General features: G+C 38.6%; 1 protein-coding gene across 1 annotated transcript in view; it reads left to right on the top strand.

Moving 5' to 3' along the window:
• Window positions 1–20,448, top strand: part of CHD8 (chromodomain helicase DNA binding protein 8) — a 65,412-nt gene that overhangs the window by 31,030 nt on the left and 13,934 nt on the right. The window contains exons 9-20 of the mRNA XM_007951149.1: window positions 3,986–4,069; window positions 6,668–6,805; window positions 10,118–10,239; window positions 10,386–10,629; window positions 11,575–11,751; window positions 12,763–12,906; window positions 13,163–13,418; window positions 13,991–14,201; window positions 14,933–15,128; window positions 15,921–16,088; window positions 16,274–16,453; window positions 16,610–16,720. Of these exons, the coding sequence (XP_007949340.1) occupies window positions 3,986–4,069; window positions 6,668–6,805; window positions 10,118–10,239; window positions 10,386–10,629; window positions 11,575–11,751; window positions 12,763–12,906; window positions 13,163–13,418; window positions 13,991–14,201; window positions 14,933–15,128; window positions 15,921–16,088; window positions 16,274–16,453; window positions 16,610–16,720 (2,031 nt within the window). The remainder of the gene's footprint in view (window positions 1–3,985; window positions 4,070–6,667; window positions 6,806–10,117; window positions 10,240–10,385; window positions 10,630–11,574; window positions 11,752–12,762; window positions 12,907–13,162; window positions 13,419–13,990; window positions 14,202–14,932; window positions 15,129–15,920; window positions 16,089–16,273; window positions 16,454–16,609; window positions 16,721–20,448) is intronic.

The following is a 20,448-nucleotide window of genomic DNA, read 5'->3' as shown; positions in this document are numbered from 1 at the left end:
AAAAAAAAAAAAAATAAAAAATAAAAAAAAAATGGGCAGAAGACGTGAATAGGCACTTCACCAAACAAGATATTCAGGTGGCCAGCAAATACATAAAGAGATGCTCATGATCATTGGCCATCAGAGAGATGCAAATCAAAACGAGATAACGTCTCACCCCAGCACTAATGGCTTTAAATTCAACAAGACAGAAAATATCAAATGCTGGTGAGGATGGGGAGAGATTCGGACTGTTTCATTTACTGCTGGTGGGAGTATAAAATGATTCAAACTCTGTGGAAAACAGTATGGCGGTTGCTTAAAAAACTGGTATTAAAAATACCATTTGACCCAGCTGTGTCGTTACTAGGTATATTTCCTAAAGAAGTGAGCCTCAGGATAAGAACAGATACATGTACACCCATGTTCATTGCAGCACTATTTACAATAGCAAAAAGATGGAAACAACCTAGGTGCCCATCAACAGAGGAATGAATAACCAAACTATGGTACATACACACGATGGAAATCTCTGTAACACTAAAGAATAATGTAGACTCTGCATAATACCGCATAACATGGATGAACTTGGAGGACATTATGCTGAGTGAAATAAGTCAGTCACAGAAGGACAAATATAGTATTAGTTCATTATTGTAAAATGTCAAGGAAATGTTTGTAAATGAAAGGAAACTTTGTTGGTTACCAGGGGTGGGTAAGGAGGGGAGGGAACACTGAAAAAAAAAAAAATGCATTGACCCATGTCACTAGTTTTATGTACGTCACTGTACATAAATTATATTTCAATAAAATGTATTTAAGAAAAAAATAACAAAACTCTTCCACCTCTACCCACTACCCATTCAATTCTAAAACCATTTTTGGTATCTGTTAGAGCAACACTCCACTCTTCTCAATACTCAATATTGATAATTGACTCAAATACTGTCTGAATTACCTAGTGCTGCTATGACAGAAATATCACAAGTAGTTGACTTTAACAAACAATTTTATTTTCTCACAGTTAAGTAAGATAGAAGTTCAAATTCAAAGTGTGCCGGGTCTAGAGGAATTCTTGCTCTGGAGCTCTGGAGCAAAGTCCTTATCTCTTCAGCTTCTGCTTTCTGGTTCCTTGAAGATCTCCATGTATTTTGGTGTCTATTTTACTCCATCCCTCTTTTCTTGCTTGTTTACTCTCTTATATCTTAAATGAGATTGACTCAAGACACACCCTACACTAACCCTGTCTCATGTACTTAACAAAGATAACCCATTCCCAAACGGGATTATAACCACAAACATAGAGGTTTGGATGTATAACTCATATTTTGGGGGGACACAGTTCAATCCATATTTGAGGAAAATGATTATTTTTTAAAGGTTCTTAGAGCTAAAGGACAAAAAGTAAGAAAGTAAGAAAAAGACTAATGTGTAGTTTCACAGAAAGCAGTTGTGGCTAAATTCATCTGATAAAGTTAACTTTATGCCACCATATTGCCCAATAAATGAATTATTTTCCACATCACCTGGAGGGTGCAGGTGGGACCTTGCAGGTATAATAGTTTCTTTTTATATGAAAAAAAAGTTGATTTGCATTTTTTGTCTTTGTTCTTTTAAAATGTAACTTTGAAATGTATAATGGAACTGTAATTCCATTCCATCTGGGATTAGCTGTACAGTCTAGTCATCAAACTGAACTCTACTAACTCCATATACCAATTAAATCTACCTGTGTAGGTAGGCTGTTTAACCAAGTCAGTCATTCATTTATTATGTGTTAAGTACACTGGTGAAGAAAACAGGTACCATCACCTCTCTTGTAGCTTACTGTCTACTTGAGAAGAGACAGATATTTTTAAAATAATTCAAAATTGTAATAAGTGCCAACAAGGAGGAACAAGATGACAAAGAAGAAAATAAGAAAACCAACTTTGCATTGGATAATTTTGGAAAGATTTCTCTGAGAAGCATCATTTCTCCTGGCAATTGAACTGAGTAAGAGTTAGCAAGGCCACAAACACAAATAATATTTAGTTGTTCATGGAGTGGGGAATACTATATATGAAGTCCCTGGCAAGACAAGGAACTAAAAGAAAAATGGTGCAATTGATTCATAACATTGTAGAACACTTATGCTCCAAAGCTGAGGTAAAAAAATTAGGCATGCAGGCCTTTAAGCCTTTTAAGCAGTTTAGTATAAGTGCAAAGGGATGCCATAGAGCTGTTTAAAACAGTCAAAAGACATAATCCAGTTTTTACATTTATTAAAAGACACCCAAAAAATCAAAAAACCAAACTCAATGCCATCAAGTCAATCCCTCCTTGGATTCTGAGGTGGTATCTTTATGGAAGTAGATTGCCCAATCTTCCTTCTGAGGCGTGGCTGGTGGATTTGAACTGCCAGCCTTCTGGTTAGCACTCAAATGCCTTAGGCACTATGCCACCAGACCCAAAAAATCACCTAGATATTGAAAAATGGATTAGAGAAGAGTAAACACCAAAGTAGGATGACCATTAAGCAGGTAGTTGGAGATTTTTAGGTGAGAGATTACTGTGTAGTTTGGACTGGAGTGGTTTTAGTAGATGCAGAGAATGGATGGATTTCTAATTTTATTTAGAATTTACAGGGCTTGGTGTATCTGTTAGAGCAAGAGTTTCTGGTCTGAGAAAATGGGTAGAGGTGGGATCGTTCATTGAAATGTGGAAGATTTTGGAAGCAACTGATTTGAGGGAAGTCGAGAATTTAGTTTGGACCATGTCAAGTTAGAAATTTCTTAACAAATATGTAGTAAGCAAGACGAATATTTAACAAAAATATCCAGAAATACTAGTCGGATAGAGACTGGTGAAATCCCTGAGACTGTGGCCCCTGAGATACCTGCTTCGTAAATTTGTACCCAAAACACAATTAAAAAAAAAGGTGCTTAAGTCTGGAGTGTTTAACATATAAATACAACTTAAGAATTAATAAAGTAACCTGGGGAGAAAAGATAGGGAATGGATAGGAGCCTTGGAGCAAGCTTTGAGGAATTCCCCCAGATTTAGAGGTCAGGTGAAAGAAAAGAAGTTGGCAAAACAAAAAGAGAAAGAATATGTGCCAAAGTGATAAGAGAAGGATTGAGAAAGAAAAGATTCTACAGAAACCAAAGGGAAAAGAATTAAGAAGGAAGAGTTTTTTCCCAAACTTTCTTTGAGGTCTTTTTTTTTGGAACCTTGGGTACTTTATCGTGGGATACCACACCAAACTGGCTACCTTTGATTTAGAAGAAAAAGAGCCAGTCAGGGTAATTGAGAAGAACTGGCCAAAACCAAACCATAAGAGGACAAGACGAACAAGAGAATATGGTATCTCAGAAAGCCTAGGGAAAAAAGAGTTTTAAGGGAGATAATGATGAATTGTTGAATGTTGTTTAGAGGTAGAGTAAGATGAGTACAGAAATGTATCCATTATATTGAGCAATTCAGACATCCCTGGTGATTTTGAGAATAGTAGATTTTTAGATTTGTGATGAAAATGGACAGATTGGAATGGAAGACAGATTGAATGGACAAGTGAAAGGGAGGTGATGGAATGGATATAGCGTACATTAAAAACTTTTGGAAAAATTTGGGTATGAAGCAGAGCACAGAAAAAGTTGTAGAGGGATATAGAGTCAAGGAAAGTCTTTTTTAAGATGAGAAATAATAGAGCATGTATATATGTCTGGGAATTAACCAGTGGAACAGGATTCCTCAGAAGGTGATGAGGGTGGAATCCAGAGCACATGTGGAGGGAGTGCCCTCTGTTAGGGTTAAGAGAGACTTTATTTTTGGTAACAGTAAGAAGATGGGTGTAGACCTAGGTAAGTTTATAGAATGATACAGGAAAATGGGGAACTCTTTATTTGGTAACTCTCATTTTAATAATAAATTGTGAAATTGAGTCAACAACTAAAGGTAGGATGGAGGGTGGGTGTATTGTACAGTGATCTTTTGGTCTTACTGTTTTGTTTCATAACTCATTTAGGATGAAGAGCCCTTCAATCCAGACTATGTAGAAGTGGATAGGATATTGGATGAGTCTCACAGTATTGACAAGGACAATGGGGAGGTGAGTGAGGGCATGGAAGAATATGAAAAAACTCTTTATATATTTCTGCTGGTCTGCCTGCCCATACTTTATTTTTCCAGTATGGCTGGAAAATCCCTGGGACTGAAAAGGTACTTTTGAAATTTTCTGAGGAGTTCATAGAATAATATTGGGAAGGTAAGGAAATAGGATAAAAGGAAAAATTCCTATAAAGTCAAATAGCTTGGAGCTATATTTATAAGTACTGAAAACTCATTTACCTTGGTCTCATTTTCTCCCAGTTATATGGAGACCCTTGACATTCGATTGAGGATGGGTAGGGGGAAGGGAAATGTCACAAATCTCTAAATAAGTACATAAATAAATAACTTGTACAGGCTCTGAGCATTCTTTGCATCATGTTGACAATTGAGTATTTCCTGAACTCCTCCTTATCAGTTAAATGTCTTTTCAGTTGTCATTGAAGCAGACCTGTTGCATTTGAATCTGTATTTTTAACAAGAGTTTGAGGCCCCACTCCTACAGATTCACATTCAGTAAGGCTAGGGTAAGACCCATAGAATTCTGTTTTTAAGTTGGTCTCCAGAGGATTCTCATGCACAGCTTTATTTGGGAATCACTGCACTGAAGCTTTCTTTGACTAGAGAGCAGGTTTTATATATGCTAAAACATTTGTTCATACAGTTTCATAATTCACTTTTTAAAATTTTCTAAGTAGAGTGGTATCACAGATCTAACCCACCAGTAATTCAACATTTCTTGCTTTTAAATTTACTTCAAACTTATATTTAGATTATCTACCACCATTCTTAGAACTTTCAGCTTCAGGGAGTAGTTACTGGTTTACTTTTGCAGGGTCATATTTCATATACATAGTTTCTATCACTTCTGAAAGTTACTTCTTACAAAGTGCCTGTAGAGAACAACAGAACCTTGTTAAGCCACAGGAGCTAAACGACTTACTCCCACAAGTCGTCCTCACATGACCTAGAGGCACATTCTTCCTTCTGTAAAATTACAAAGTTTTCTCTAATTTATAAACCTTCAAGGTCACTTAAATAGAACTTTAGATGTTCAACCAGGCCAAACCCACTGCTGTCACGTCAATTCCAATTCATACCAACCCCGTAGGACAGAGTTGAATTGCCCTATAGGGTTTCCATGGCTGTAATCTTCATGAAAGCAAACTCACATCTTTCTCCCACAGAGTAGCTGGTGGGTTTGAACTGCTGACCTTTTGGTTCGCAATCAAGTGCTTTAACCACTGTACCACCAGGGCTCGCTCCTCTTAGATGTCCGTAGCCTACTGTATTTCAGTATGTCTTCAAATCTCAGCAAGTGTGCCTCAGATAACATACATGCTGTTTTTTATGTTTCTGTTAGACATCATGTTTGTTTTCCTTTTGTGGGAGGTGAGTAGAGAATGGGCCAGTTAGGACAGGTTAGTTACTGTTAAATTTTCTCATTGTGTTCAGGATCTCAGCCTTCCCAGCTGTGAAAATCTTATTCTCTGTGCTACCATACTTACCCTTACAAAATCAGTTGGCTTTTGGTTAGGCCCTTTGGGGATGTGTTCTGCAGCTGGCATGATAACTGAAAATGTTTTGATACCCTGATACTATAGTTTATGTTCTCAATATTGGATAATATTCTTTGTACCCATTTTCTCCCTCTGCAAAAGAGGATTTTCCACCTTTGCAAAAGAAGTTTAATTTATCATCTTTTTGACATTGCCTAATAGTGGAAATAAATAAAATAAATACTTAAGTAAGTTATAATGCTAGAAATATGTGACCTGCACAAATGGCTTTACACAGAGAGTAACCTAAAGCACAGTAAAGAACAGGATAAAAGAGCAACTGGATTGATTCTAGGGATATCATGATCCATGACTTTCTTGAGGGCTTCTTTTTTCAAACTCTTGACAGCTATTTTAAGAAGTATTACATAAATAATAGAGATCGCTGTCGATTATGCTAGGCCTAATCTAATCCTGCTTTATAGGAACCAAAAATGGAAATGCACAGATCACCTTGAGACTAGGAGCCATTTTACCATTGGTCACTGCCCCTTCCTTTGCAATTGGAGCTCCAGCATTTGCACTCCTTTTTCAGTTTTGTTACCTCTCTTCAGTGATACTTGTAGTTATCTTCTGTCTCCCTGGGGCATGCATGGAAATCTCTTTACCACTTGACTGCTTTTGAAGCAGCAGCTGCCCTCTGAGACTCCAAAGCCCAGGAGCCCAGAGGTGTCAGCTGTGCCGTGCTACTCCAGGCTTAACCAAATTCGTCATAACACAGTATAGGAAAAGAACCTTTCTTATTTGCTTTTGCTTGTTTGTTAAGCATTATGTTTTAGCACCTAGGGTTCTGGAAACTGCTGGGTAGAAATTTCTCATTTAGAATAGATTCTACTAGTAAGTTGCATGGGAGAATGATCAAAACCACAAATAGTGGTGCATGAGCAGGTGAGCCTATGATATGTATGTTCATTGTGACTTTTTCAGCAGCTTGGAAGCATTGGCAGGTGTGATCTGATTCTTTAGCCAAATTCTTATCCTTTAGCCACAGCAGAGAACATAGAAGCAGCTTATTAATGCTTTGGCTTCTTCTCTCCTAGCCTGTAATTTACTACTTAGTGAAATGGTGCTCTTTGCCCTATGAGGATAGTACATGGGAGCTGAAGGAGGATGTTGATGAAGGCAAGATTCGGGAATTTAAACGGATTCAGTCAAGGCACCCAGAACTGAAAAGGGTGGTGAGTACATTTGCATTTAGAGTGTATAAGTCCATATAAGCAGTGATTCATTTTCTCCTCAATGGAGATTGTTTTGTTTTGTTTTGTTTTTATGGAAATTTTCAAACATTATACAAAAGTTGAAAAGATAGTATAATATGCTGAATATAGTAATCACCCAGCCTTAATAACTATCAATGCTAATTTTGTTTCATGTATTTCTCTGCCTACTTATTCCCGTTTCCCAAGTATTTTAAAGCAAACCTCAGACTCTCTTATTTTGTATGAAAATATTAAAATTCTAATTTCTAAAAGATAAATAATACTGTTACTACACCTAAAACAATATTAAAAATTCCTTACTGTCATCAAACATCCAGTCTCTGCATACATTTCACAGGTTGTCTTCTAGGTTTTACAACATGATTTGAATTGAGACTTAATTAAGGTCCATGCATTGTTGTTTGTTAATATGTCTCAAATCACTATAGTTTCCCCTCCATCATTTTCTGTCTTTCTCTTTCTTCTTCCTCTGTAGTTTTCTCTTGAAAAAACCAGGTGCTTTATTTTGTGGCATTTTCCACAGTCTGAATTTTACTAATTGTAAAAGGTACTTGGTACCTTTTAACATGTTCTGTTTTTTATATCTCCCATTAACTGTTAGATTTTGTGCATTGCTTTCTGATAAAACTTTTTAGCCCTGTGCTGTTCAATGTAGTAGCTACTAGCCACATTATAGTTTTTAAATTAATAGTTCCTTAGTCACACTAGCTACAGTTAAAGTACTCAGTGGCCACATGTAGCTAGTGGCAGAAATAAAACATTTCCATTGTTGTAGACAGTTCTGTTAGATAGTACTTTTCTGGAGATTTGAATCAGGAGAAGAGCTAGTAAATCTGCTTCATAGGTGGTGATGTGTTCTTCCATCAGGTTGTGTTTTGTAACATTATCAGCCATTTATGATCATTACCTAGACCCATTCTTTAAGGATTTATAAATAATGATGTTCTCATTTTTATCATTTCTTCATTTATTGACTAGAAATCTACTATAAAAAGAAACTTCTATTCATGTATTTGATCATGTTGAGATACAGATTATATAGGTAGGAATAAATGCTTTATTCTTTCCCTTTATTTACCAGTTTTCAGAATAATGAAGTAGTTCTCTCACATTCTTCAAAAGTAAACAGTGGATTTTTTCTTTTCTTTTTTTAAAACTTTTTATTGTGCTTTGGATGAAAGCTTATATGGCAAACTCATTTTCTTTTTTTTTATTAGGATTTGGGTGAAGATTTACAGAGTAAATTCACTTTTCATACAGCAGTTCACATATACTTTGTCTCATGTCATTGACCAAAATTTACAATGCAGCAGCTCCCCTCCCACTTCCTCCCCATAGTTACCTCCTCCCAGTGTCCATCCCTTCATGCTCTTCTGCACCCTGAGCTATCTCCCTGTGCATAAGCAGCCCTTCCTTCTCCCATGATTGTTCTCTCCAGGGCATGTGTCTACTTGAGGTAAATGTTTAACTCACATGCCTGTACTTTGTTTGGCTGGAAACCACAGTTGTGGGTTCAATTCCAGACCTGAAGGGCAGCTAGGGGCCATAGTCTCAGTGGTTACACCAGGCTCCATTGGACCAGCAAACCTGGTCCCCACCTTCTTTTTTTTTTTTGCCTCCAAATGATTTTGAGTTTTGTACCACATTGTTCTCCCTCTTTATGCAGGATCTCCTACATCCCTTCCAAGTGGATGGCAGTGGTAGCTGGGCACCATCTAGTTCTTCTGGTCTCATAGTTGTATAGGTTGCAGATCGGATGGTGTACCAGTCGCTAGGACTGATTGTTTCCATTAATTTTGGTTTTCTTCTTTCTTCTTGACGAGGAGAGACCCGTTGTTGCATCTAGATGGCAGCTTCCTAGCTTTTAAGGTCCCAGTCGCTACTCGCCAAAGTAGTAGGTGGAACAATGTTTTGTATAGTATGTTATGCCAATTGAGTTTGATGTCCCCTGCGACTATGGTCCCAAGCCCGCAGGATCAACTACTCGGTCCCTCTGGGTAGCTGGCTGTGACCAAGTAATGACCATAACCTTGCCCCTTGTCAGCTCTACTATACACCTGGGAATTCTGATCATTCACATGAACTTATAGGCCCATTGTCTGCCAACCCTATATATGATCTTGGATACACTCTCCATTTAGACATACCTAATTGTTTAGCTTGTTCACCCATCTATCCGTCCCTATACCCATGGGCAAACTCATTTTCCATTCAACAGTTCATATACATTTTGTTTTGACATTGATTACAATCCCCACAATGCAACAGATCTGTTCCGGTTATCTAGTGCTCTAACAAGAAATATACCAGAAATGGGATGGCCTTAACAAACAGGAGTTTATTCTTAAATTTTGAAGGCTTTAAGTCCAAGTTCAAATTGCCAGGCTCTAGGGGCTGGGTGAAAGACCCTCATCCTTGGGGTCCAGCTCTGCCTCTTGCGCTAGAGGCGTTTCTTCACTCAGACAGCTGCTGGCTGCTGAGGCTGAGAAGCCCCAAGGATGACAACTAAAAAGGCACAGTCCCGATATTACCAAACAACACAGCAGGCCATTAACTTAAGTCCATTTTAAGTCCCAAGGTCGGCCAAGCATAGCAGGCTGCTGAGCAACAACACGGCTACATGCAGGCTCCAAGCGTGCCACAGGCTAGAGACCTTTCGCAAAGCTGTTCCTTATATACAGGAAGCAGACCACATACCCAAAGGCAGCTGCACAGCTGCTCACTGTAGATTCCACCATGGAGTTGATTACCAGTTTCATCATGGGGAATACTATATCCAGCTGCCCAGCCACTCAACCAGGCCTAGCCAAGTTGACACACAAACATAACCACCACAAGCTCTCTTCCTACTTCTTCCCTGTGTGTACTACTTTCCTATGCATTCCTGCCTTCTGAGCTTTATACTTGCTTAAATGCTGCCCCTTGCCTGTTCTAAGGATTGCATACCTCTCTGGTGTAATTGTCCACCTTGTAGGCCTATCTATTGTTTGGCTGAAAGTGGAGCCATGGGAATAAGTTCAGTTCCAGGCCTGAAGGGGGTAACTAAGGTCCGGAGTCTCGGGGATTTCACCAGTCTCTATCAGACCAAGGTGTTTTCTTTTAACCTTCTTTTTTAAAAATATAGGAACTCATGACTGTAAATATATTTAATATGGTTTGATCTCTACAATAGTGTTTTTGAGTTTAGTTCTATTACTAGAACTACCTGGTAGATCATGCCTAATTTTGCTTGTGTTTCCACCCTTTTTATTCAAATTTCTTACTTTTTAGAATCGGCCGCAGGCAAGTGCCTGGAAGAAGTTGGAGCTGTCACATGAGTATAAAAACAGAAACCAGTTACGGGAGTATCAGTTGGAAGGAGTCAATTGGCTACTATTTAATTGGTATAATAGGTAAGGAAAAGTGTGGATTCATAAGATGTAGCCTTGGTCCTAGGGATTATTTTTAATATCTTTTATTGAAACAGTTTCTTCCTGCTACTTTTTTTTTAAGATGGTATCTTTTAATGTACCTTTCTTTCTCCATGATAAATTTGCAGGCAGAATTGCATCCTGGCTGATGAGATGGGATTGGGCAAAACTATTCAGTCCATTGCCTTCTTACAGGAAGTATATAATGTGGGCATCCATGGCCCTTTCCTGGTCATTGCCCCACTGTCCACAATTACTAACTGGGAACGTGAATTTAATACATGGACAGAAATGAACACTATTGTGTACCATGGCAGTCTGGCCAGCCGACAAATGATTCAGCAATATGAAATGTACTGCAAAGATTCACGGGTGAGTTGTATGTCTTATGAATGCTGTGGTTTAGGGAAAGTGGACCAGTGTGCCTCAGATTTTAGAAGCTGCATAGGGATAAAAGCTCTCTGCTTCAAGGGAGTGTTGTGCAGCAATGTGCAGGCTTTGGATTTTACTGTTTTCACCCAGTGGACATTTTGATCTGGTGGAAGTTCTGACTTTATATGTGAATACCTACTTTTAAAATAGAATTTTAATTTAATTTTAGAATAATGAGTGGATTTTCATCAGGAATGTATTTTCCAGAACAAAATTCATTTAGCTATTTGTAATTCCTTGATCAGTTTTCTTTATATGGTGGTGATCTTAAACCTTTTCTTTTCTTTTTTAGTGTGTTGAATATTTCACCAAGATCAGTTCCTTTCTATGTAAATTTGAAAACAAAAATGGGAATAATCGATCCTTTCCTTATCAACATTGAATTTTATGAACGTTTTTCTACCGCTAGTTTTCTTTTATAGTTTTTATTTCTACCAAGCCAGATTTTCTCAAATCACGTTTTGTGACTCAGTTTTATTAACTGATTTGCTTCTTCTGCCAGTTTTTGGATAGTAACTAATATTAGTATATGTTTTATTACCTATTTTCTCTTTCATTTTTGTCTTGTATGTTTCAGCTATGCCCAAAAATTGTGGACTTTAATGTTAACTAACAAAAAGTCTAGGGCAGAGATATATGAGCTGGGTATACAGCAGGGTATAGCTTCATTGATTCATTTTCCTAAGAAGCTGAATATGTTGAAGAGGCAATATATCTTATATTCAGTGATTGTGAAGATGGGCTGTGGAGGTGGGATGTGGTTTGTATTTTCTATTAAACCTGCACCTGCCCTAATGTAGAAGAGAGAGAATGGGTAATTCAGAAGAGCTCATCGTTTTTAGGTACACATGTAAGCCTTTTTTGACTTTATGCCTACGTGCTTAGGGGCGCCTCATCCCAGGTGCATACAAGTTTGATGCCCTGATCACCACTTTTGAGATGATTTTGTCAGACTGCCCTGAACTTCGTGAAATCGAATGGCGTTGTGTCATCATTGATGAGGCCCATCGACTTAAGAACCGTAATTGCAAGCTGCTTGATAGTCTCAAGCACATGGACTTGGTGAGTTCTCCACACTGACTTGTGATGAAAAACCTGGAATTCAAATGACTAATTCTCTATGGAGTTAAAATAACTCTACTTTAGCAAAGAAGGAAAAAGAATCAGACTCTTTCTGTTGGGTAGTGAGTATGGCCTATGGGAATGGTAACCTGAAAGTCATGTAAAAGTCCTAAATTTCAGAATTGGGAAGGAATTGTAGTTTAGTGATTCTTAACCAGGTAGAGAAGTGGGGTTATTATATTAGTTACCTGATGCTGCATAACAAAATACCCAAAACTTAGTGATTTAACAACTATCATTTTTCAGTATTCTCCACCTCAGCATCTTAGGCTGGGCTCTGCTCGGTCATCCTGATGGTCTTGCTTGGGATCGTTAATGTAACTGCAGCTGGCATTTGGTGCTGGCTATTGGCTTGGGCCCTGGATTATCCTACATGGCTTCTCATCCTCCATTGGGCAAGACTGGCGGGCTTCTTTCCATGATAGTCTCAGGGCAGTACTCCCAGAGGGCAAAGGCGGAAGCTGCAAGGCTTCTTGAGGTGTAGGTTCTGAAACTTACAAGTATCATTTCTGCTACATTCTTTGTGAAGGCAAGCCCAGATTCAAGGGGTGAACCTTGGTAGGAAGAGCTACAAGGAATTAATGGCCATATTTAATGGATAATAGGTACGTACATTCCTTAGAGGGGAACATATTAGGCGCTTTATGGGGAGTCGAGTGTGGAGAGGCATATGTAATTGAAAACAAAAACAATCTAAATTGCCATTTCCTTATTTGCTTATAATCATTTATGTTTAAGTTATTTCAGTATTTACAGTAATACCAAAGGGTGTCTTGAAAATGTTTTATGCTTACCAAAAGAAGGAGCAAGTGAAAAATAAGACAGTAATTTCATCATCACTTTATAGATAAAAAAAAAAATTAAAGCTAAAATTGTATACTTGATGGAAAACTCTAGAAATCCTTTTGTGTTTTTGAGGTTTTACAATTCTTCTGTTTTCTGCATTTCTAGGAACATAAAGTATTACTCACAGGAACCCCCTTGCAAAATACTGTGGAGGAACTGTTTAGCTTGCTTCATTTCTTGGAACCTTCACAGTTTCCCTCAGAATCAGAGTTCCTCAAGGACTTTGGGGATCTCAAAACAGAGGAACAGGTAGGAAGTATATCTGATGAAGTACTAACTCAGGAAAAATAGGTGGAAGTTTGTACCAGGCAGATATCTATTGCCGTCTCCATCAAGAGCCTTCCTGACCTCCCTTACAATTTACACCTACATCATCTGTGGCATGTCCAAAATCAACATTTTTCAGATACTAGAAAAATCTAGTTTTATCATCCATGTTTTCACATACTGTGAGAATGTTGGTCTCCATGTTATTGATGTCTTTGTCTCTCTCTGTTAAACACAGGTTCAGAAGCTACAGGCCATTCTCAAGCCAATGATGCTGAGAAGACTCAAAGAAGATGTTGAGAAAAACCTGGCACCCAAGCAGGAAACTATTATTGAAGTAGAGCTGACCAACATCCAGAAGAAATATTACCGGGCTATTTTGGAGAAGAATTTCTCCTTCCTTTCCAAAGGGGCAGGTCATACCAATATGCCTAATCTGCTCAACACAATGATGGAGTTGCGCAAGTGCTGCAACCACCCATATCTCATCAATGGTGAGAGAATTCTGGAAAATTCCTGAAGTTTTTAGTGACCTGTATTTACTTTCTGAAATGATACTCCTTAGGGATCATGCATGGTTTGGCTGATCCATCCTAATTTAAGGAGTGGGATCTCCTTTTAGAAAAATTCTTATGTGGAATATTTTTTTCCCACACCCCTGTGGTTCTAGATAATCTCTAAAATTAAATAGGATTTGCTGCTTAGAATTTCATGAACAAGAGCTAAGGCCATTCTGGATAAATGTCCTCACTGATACTCTATTTTGTGGTTTCTTTTGGGTACAGATAGGGTGGTGATAGTGCTTTGCATATTCCTTCCTCATCCTTGTCCACATTTTTAGGTATTTTTCCCAATTTTAGTCGTAGGCCCACCTTACTGGCATATTTTGGGTAATACAAGTGAGGATGATTTAGGATTTCTTGGTGCTGAAATTCTGTGTGTAAGAAATGTTGATCTTAAGTCACATTATTATTTTGTCCTTTGCTTCCTTATCTAGATTAAATATACTGCAACCTTAGTCTTTTTCTGTGGGTCTCAATATAAGGTTTGATTTTTACCTTGCCAGGTGCAGAAGAAAAAATCCTAACAGAATTTCGGGAAGCTTGCCATATTATACCTCATGACTTCCACCTGCAGGCCATGGTCCGTTCAGCTGGCAAATTGGTCCTTATTGACAAACTACTTCCAAAGCTTAAAGCTGGTGGCCATAAGGTTTTGATCTTCTCCCAGATGGTACGCTGCCTAGATATCCTAGAGGATTATCTAATCCAGAGGAGGTGAGAAAAGAGTCTTTTATAGCCTTATGAATAACTATATCCTCATTAAACTGTAAAGAGTTATAGGGCCTAGGTTTAATTAAAGTTGATTGTAGCAAAGACATAGTCCCTAAGGTGGCATAGTCCCTGAGACATTTGACTGCTAACTAGACGGTTGGCAGTTCAAACCACCAGCTCCTCATGGAAGGAAGATGGGACAACCTACTGCCATAAAAACTTACTACCTTGGAAATCCAGTGGGGGTCACTGTGAGTCTGAATCGACTCAATGGCAGTGAGTTTGCTTTTTGGTTTTGATTGCCCAGAACTGGAATAAGAGCTATTTAGAATTCTCACTCTCAGTTTACCGATATGATTTTTGACCAGCTAGGGCTGACTCGTGGGCACATAACAACAACAACAACAACAAGGGATCCAGAAGGAGCTCTGGTGGTGCTGCTGCAGGTAAAGCAGTGGGCTGCTAACCAAAAGGTTAGTGGTTCAAACCCACCAGCTGCTTCACGGGAGAAAGATGTGGCAATCTGCCTCCCTAAAGATTTACAGCCTTAGAAACCCTATGGGTCAGTTCTCCTCTCTCCTGTAGCATCGCTGTGAGTCAGAATCAATTCGGTGGTAGTGGGTTTGGTTTTTGGTGTTAGGGATATGGAAGAGTAATATCGATCCCAGGCTGCTGTTTTTTTATTTCTTCCTCTTCTCAGTCGCTTGAATTTTACGTCTGTGATTCTCATGTAGGTACTTATATGAGCGTATTGATGGACGAGTTAGAGGCAACCTTCGACAGGCTGCTATTGACCGCTTCAGCAAGCCAGACTCGGACCGCTTTGTATTCTTGCTATGCACCCGAGCTGGTGGACTTGGTATTAATCTCACAGCTGCTGATACGTGCATCATATTTGATTCAGATTGGAATCCTCAAAATGACCTGCAGGTAAAGGAAATCATTGACTTAGGGACTACCTAATTTGGGAGATACCTCAACCTTTTCACCAGAATGGAGATGTCTTAGAAAGACTTGTATTTTAGAGAGTATGATTAATAGTCAGCAAAGTTTTTCTATAAGAGAGCAGATAATAAATATTTTAGGCTTTGTAGGACTTACAGTTTCTGTTGCAGGTACATCCTTAACTCACTTTTCAACTATCTCCTTATCTGATATTTTGCATTTATGACAATAAAAAAATCTGACTATTTTGTGCAATAACAACATGGATCTGGCAGTAATGAATGCCAAAGTATGAGGCAAGAGTAATGCTGGCTGTAATAGTTAAGGTAATGTGTCAACTTGGATGGTCGTTGATTGTCAGTCGTGTGGCAGTTTACTGATGATGTAATCGTCCTCCATTTTGTGATCATCCTCCACTATTGCATGACGCTGATTTTTTTTGTATAATGAATGACCTGGTCTATGGAACCTACCCATGTCAATAAGTGAGGAGAAAGGGTATACTCACCTCTGTTTCAAACACAAAAGCAATTATAGACAGTACATAAACAATTGGATGTGGCCACTCAGTGTAGTTTCCTGGCCCCTAGTCTATATGATGGGACAATAATTTCATCTTGAAACTGATTTTTTATTGTGATTTTGAATTGATTTCATGATTGCCTTATTAATATGAAAGAATCGTGACTGGTGTTTTGTATCTTTTTTCTTTTTCTCCCTTTTAATTTTACATTCTCTCCTTCTCCCCTTCCCTTCTTCTTTTTTTTTTTAAACCAGGCCCAGGCACGGTGCCATCGAATTGGGCAGAGCAAAGCTGTGAAAGTGTACCGTCTCATCACTCGTAATTCCTATGAGAGAGAAATGTTTGATAAAGCTAGCCTCAAGTTGGGATTGGATAAGGCTGTGCTTCAGTCCATGAGTGGTCGAGATGGCAACATTACTGGAGTGAGTCCTCTTAGTCCATAGAAATTTTGTGATAGAGAGCATGGTGGTAAAGGGACAGAAGATATTTTTGCATAGGAATCTGAACACCTTGTTTATATTCTCTATTTCTTAAAATAGAATAACTAAAATATTATAGTTTGGTTATGTATTTTTTTGGTACTCTTATCATCTATTATTTTATTTAGATCCAACAATTCTCCAAGAAGGAAATTGAAGATTTGTTAAGAAAAGGAGCATATGCAGCCATAATGGAGGAAGATGATGAAGGCTCCAAGTTTTGTGAAGAGGACATTGACCAGATACTGCTAAGACGAACTACAACCATCACCATTGAGTCTGAAGGAAAAGGTTCTACCTTTGCTAAGGTATGTTCTGTCTGGGCCAGAGGCTAGAAATAGAAAAGCAGAGGTAGAGACAGGTATTTCTAGGATTTAAATATATTTTAAAATGTAGTTATTAATTTCCCACTGCTTTAAAAAGTATTATGGTCAATTTTACTCTGTGCCTTTGTTTCTCAATAGGCAAGCTTTGTTGCTTCGGAAAATAGGACAGATATTTCTCTGGATGACCCCAACTTTTGGCAGAAGTGGGCCAAAAAGGCTGACCTAGACATGGATCTACTCAATAGCAAGGTGAGCTTATCCTACTTTAGGAGGGAAGTATTACGGAAGATAAACTGTTTCCAGGAGACTTTATAAACAAAAAAAAAACCCACACTCAACTTCCGTCAAGTCCGACTGACTCATAGAGACCCCTCCGTGGGTTTCCAAGGCAGTATCACTGTGGAAGTAGATTGCCCAACCTTCCTTCTGAGGAGTGGCTGGTGGGGACATTTTTATAGCATGTATAAATACTTAGATAGAAATACCATCTGCCAAACTTAAGTATCGTCATGGGTATAATTTCTTTTGCTTAGACATATCTGATCATTCAGCCTGTATCTACCCATAGATTAATATTTGCTGTTACTGCTAATGTAGTATTATGTATATAAAAATGTTTATCTTTGTTGTCTGTACCTATTGTGAACCTCTCTGTGTCTTCCTTTTTTTAGTGTTATTGTGTTGGTCGTTTACTTTTGGTATATTGCCTTTCCCTTCACCCAAATCAATATCTATCTTTTACATTTCTAGCAACTTTCCCTCTCCTCCCCTCCCATCTCTGGTAACCAACAAAGAAAGTTTCCTTCCATATATAAACCTTTTCATGATTTTTTGCAGTAGTGAGCTAATGCAGTATTTGTCCTTCTGTGATTAACTTAATTCACTCAGTGTAATGTCCTTCAATTCATCCACATTACACAGTATTTCACAGATTCTACATTATTCTTTAGTGTTGCATAGTATTCCATTATGTGTATGTACCATAGTTTGGTTATTCATTCCTCTGTTGATGGGCACCTAGCTTGTTTCCATCTTTTTGCTATTGTAAATAGTGCTGTGATGAACATGGGTGTGTATATATCTTTTCATGTCCTGGCTCTCACTTCTTTAGGATATATACCTGTTGTTATGTGCCGTGGAGTCGGACCTGACTCGTAGCAACCCCTCCTTGGGTTTCCATGGCGGTATCACTACGGAAGTAGATTGCCCCACCTTCCTTCCAAGGATATATACCTAGTAATGGATTTTCTGGATCAAATGGTATTTCTAATTCCAACTTTCCAAAGAAGTGTACTATACTGTTTTCCACAGTAGTTGTATCATTGACAGTCCCACCAGCAGTGTATGAGAGTCCCAATCTCCACATCCTCACCAACATTTATTTTCTGTCTTGTTGAGCTTTGCTATTAGTGCTGGAGTGAGATGGTATCTCATTGTTGTTTTGATTTGCAGCTCTCTAAGGCTAATGATCACAAACATTTCTTCGTGTGTTTGTTGGCTGCCTGAATATCTTCTTTGGTGAAGTGTCTGTTCATGTCTTCTGCCCTTTTTTTTAAATTAGATGGTTTATCTTTCTGATGTCGAGGTGTTGGAGTTTTCTATAAATTTTAGAGATAAGTCCCTTGTCAGGTATGTCGTTGACAACTATTTTTTCCCCATCTGTGGGTTTTCTTTTTACTCCTTTGGAGAAGTCTTTGGAAGCACATAAAAATATAATTTTTAGAAAGTCCCAATCATCTAGTTTGTCTTCTGTGGTATGTGCATTTTTAGTTAGAAGATTATATTAGAGCTCCTAAGTTTGCCCCTATTTTTCCCTTGATGAACTTCATAGTTTTAGGTTTTACACTTAAGTCTTTGATCCATCTGGAGTCAGTTTTTGTGTGTGGTGTGAGATAGGGATCTTGCCTCATTTTTCTGCAACGGGATGTCCATTTTTGCCAGCACCATTTGTTAAAGAGATTATCTCATCCCCATTGAATGGATTTCTGCCCTTTGTCAGAGATCAGCTGACCATAGGTGGATGGGTCTATTTCTGGGTTCTTAATTTTGTTCCACTGATCTATATGTCTGTTGTTGATAACAGGCTGTTTTGACTACTGTGGCTGTACAATAGGTTTGCTGATTGAGGAATGTGAGACCTGCTTTGTTGTTTTTCATCAATTAGAGCTTTGCTTATCCAAGGTCTCTTTCCTTTCCGTATAAAATTAGTGATTTTTTTTTTCTTTCCTTCTTTATTGTGATTAGGGTGAAAGTTTACAGAGCAAATTCACTTTCCATACAGCAGTTCATATACACTTTGTCTCATGACATTGACTACAATTTACCACAATGCAACAGCTCCTCTTCCACTTCCTCCCCATAGTTATCTCCCCATAGGTACCTCTTCCTTGTGTCCTTCCCTCCATGCACTCCTGCCCCCTGGGCTGTATCCCTGTGTATACACAGCCCTTCTATTCTCCCATGATTGTTCTCTCCATGGACTGTATCTAACTAGTGTAAATGTTCATCTCACATGCCTGTCTTTTGTTTGGCTGGAAGCCACACTTATGGGTTCAATTCCAGACCTAAAGGGCCATAGTCTCAGTGGTTCCATCAGGTTCTATCAGACCAGCAAACTTGGTCCCTTTTTTTTTTTTTAATGATTTGAAGTTTTATTCCTCATTGTTCTCCCACTCTATCCAGAATCTCTTACATAGATCCCCTTGAGAGTAGTTGACAGTAGTAGCTAGGCACCATCTACTTCTTCTGGTCTCATAGTCATATAGGCTGAGGATTGCATGGTGTACCAGTCGCTTGGACTAATTGTTTTCACGAAACTTTAGTTTTCTTCATTCTGCTATACTCTGGACAAGGAGAGACCCATCATTGCATCTAGATGGCTGCTTGCAAACTTTTAAGATCCCAGTTGCTACTCGCCAAAGTAGGAAGTGGAACAATGTTTTGTGTAGTAGGTTATGCCAATTGAGCTTGATGTCCCCTGCGACTATGGTCCCAAGCCCACAGGTCCAACTACTTGCTCCCTCTGGGTAGTTGTCTGTGCCCAAGAAGTGACTACAGACTTTTCCCTTGTCAGCTCTACTGTATACCTGGGAATTCTTACAGAACCTACCAATATACTCATAGAAGCATTGTCTGCCAACCCTGTACATGTTCTTGGGCTCACTCCCCCCTGCATAGATATACTTGATAGTTCAGCCTGTCCACCCATCTATCCATCCATATATCCATATTTGCCTTCACTGATAACGCAGTACTTAATGTGCAAAAGGGTTCATCTTTGTTGTCTGTACCTCCTGTGCACCTTTCTGTGTCTTCCTCTTCCTCAATGCCACTGTGTTGATCACTCACATTTCTTCATATGTTTGCTGACCGCCTGAATATCCTCTTTGGTCAAGTGTCTATTTATGTCTTCTGCCCATTTTTTAATTGGATTATTTGTCTTTTTGCTCTTCACCCAGATCAATACTTGATTCTATCCATCTAACAGTGTTCCCTCCCCTTCCACCCCTGGTAACCAACAAAAAAAATTTCCTTCCATATATAAACCTTTCCTTGTCTTTTTACAATAATGAGCTAATATAATATTTGTCCTTCTGTGATTGAATTACTTCAGTCAGCATAATATCCTCCAAGTTCATCTACGTTATGTGGCGTTTTGCAGATTCTACATTATTCTTTAGGGTTGCATAGTATTCCGTTGTGTGTATGTACCATAGTTTGATTATCCAGTCTTCAGTTAATGGATACCTAGGTTATTTCCATCTTTTGGCTGTTCTAAATAGTGCTGCGATGAACATGGGTGTGCATATGTCTGTTCTTGTCATGGCTCTCAATTCTTTAGGATATATACCTAGTAATGGAATAGCTGGGTCAAATGGTATTTCTAATTCCCATTTTTGAAGGAATCGCCATACTGCTTTCCACAGTGGTTGTACCATTTTACAGTCCCACCAGCAGTGTATGAGAGTCCCAATCTC

Source organism: Orycteropus afer, unplaced genomic scaffold, assembly GCF_000298275.1.
Source record: "Orycteropus afer afer isolate SDZICR_OR568_19922 unplaced genomic scaffold, OryAfe1.0 scaffold00292, whole genome shotgun sequence".
Lineage (NCBI taxonomy): Eukaryota > Metazoa > Chordata > Mammalia > Tubulidentata > Orycteropodidae > Orycteropus > Orycteropus afer.
Note: the sequence above shows the minus strand (reverse complement) of the source record. Positions and strands in the feature narration are given on the sequence as shown.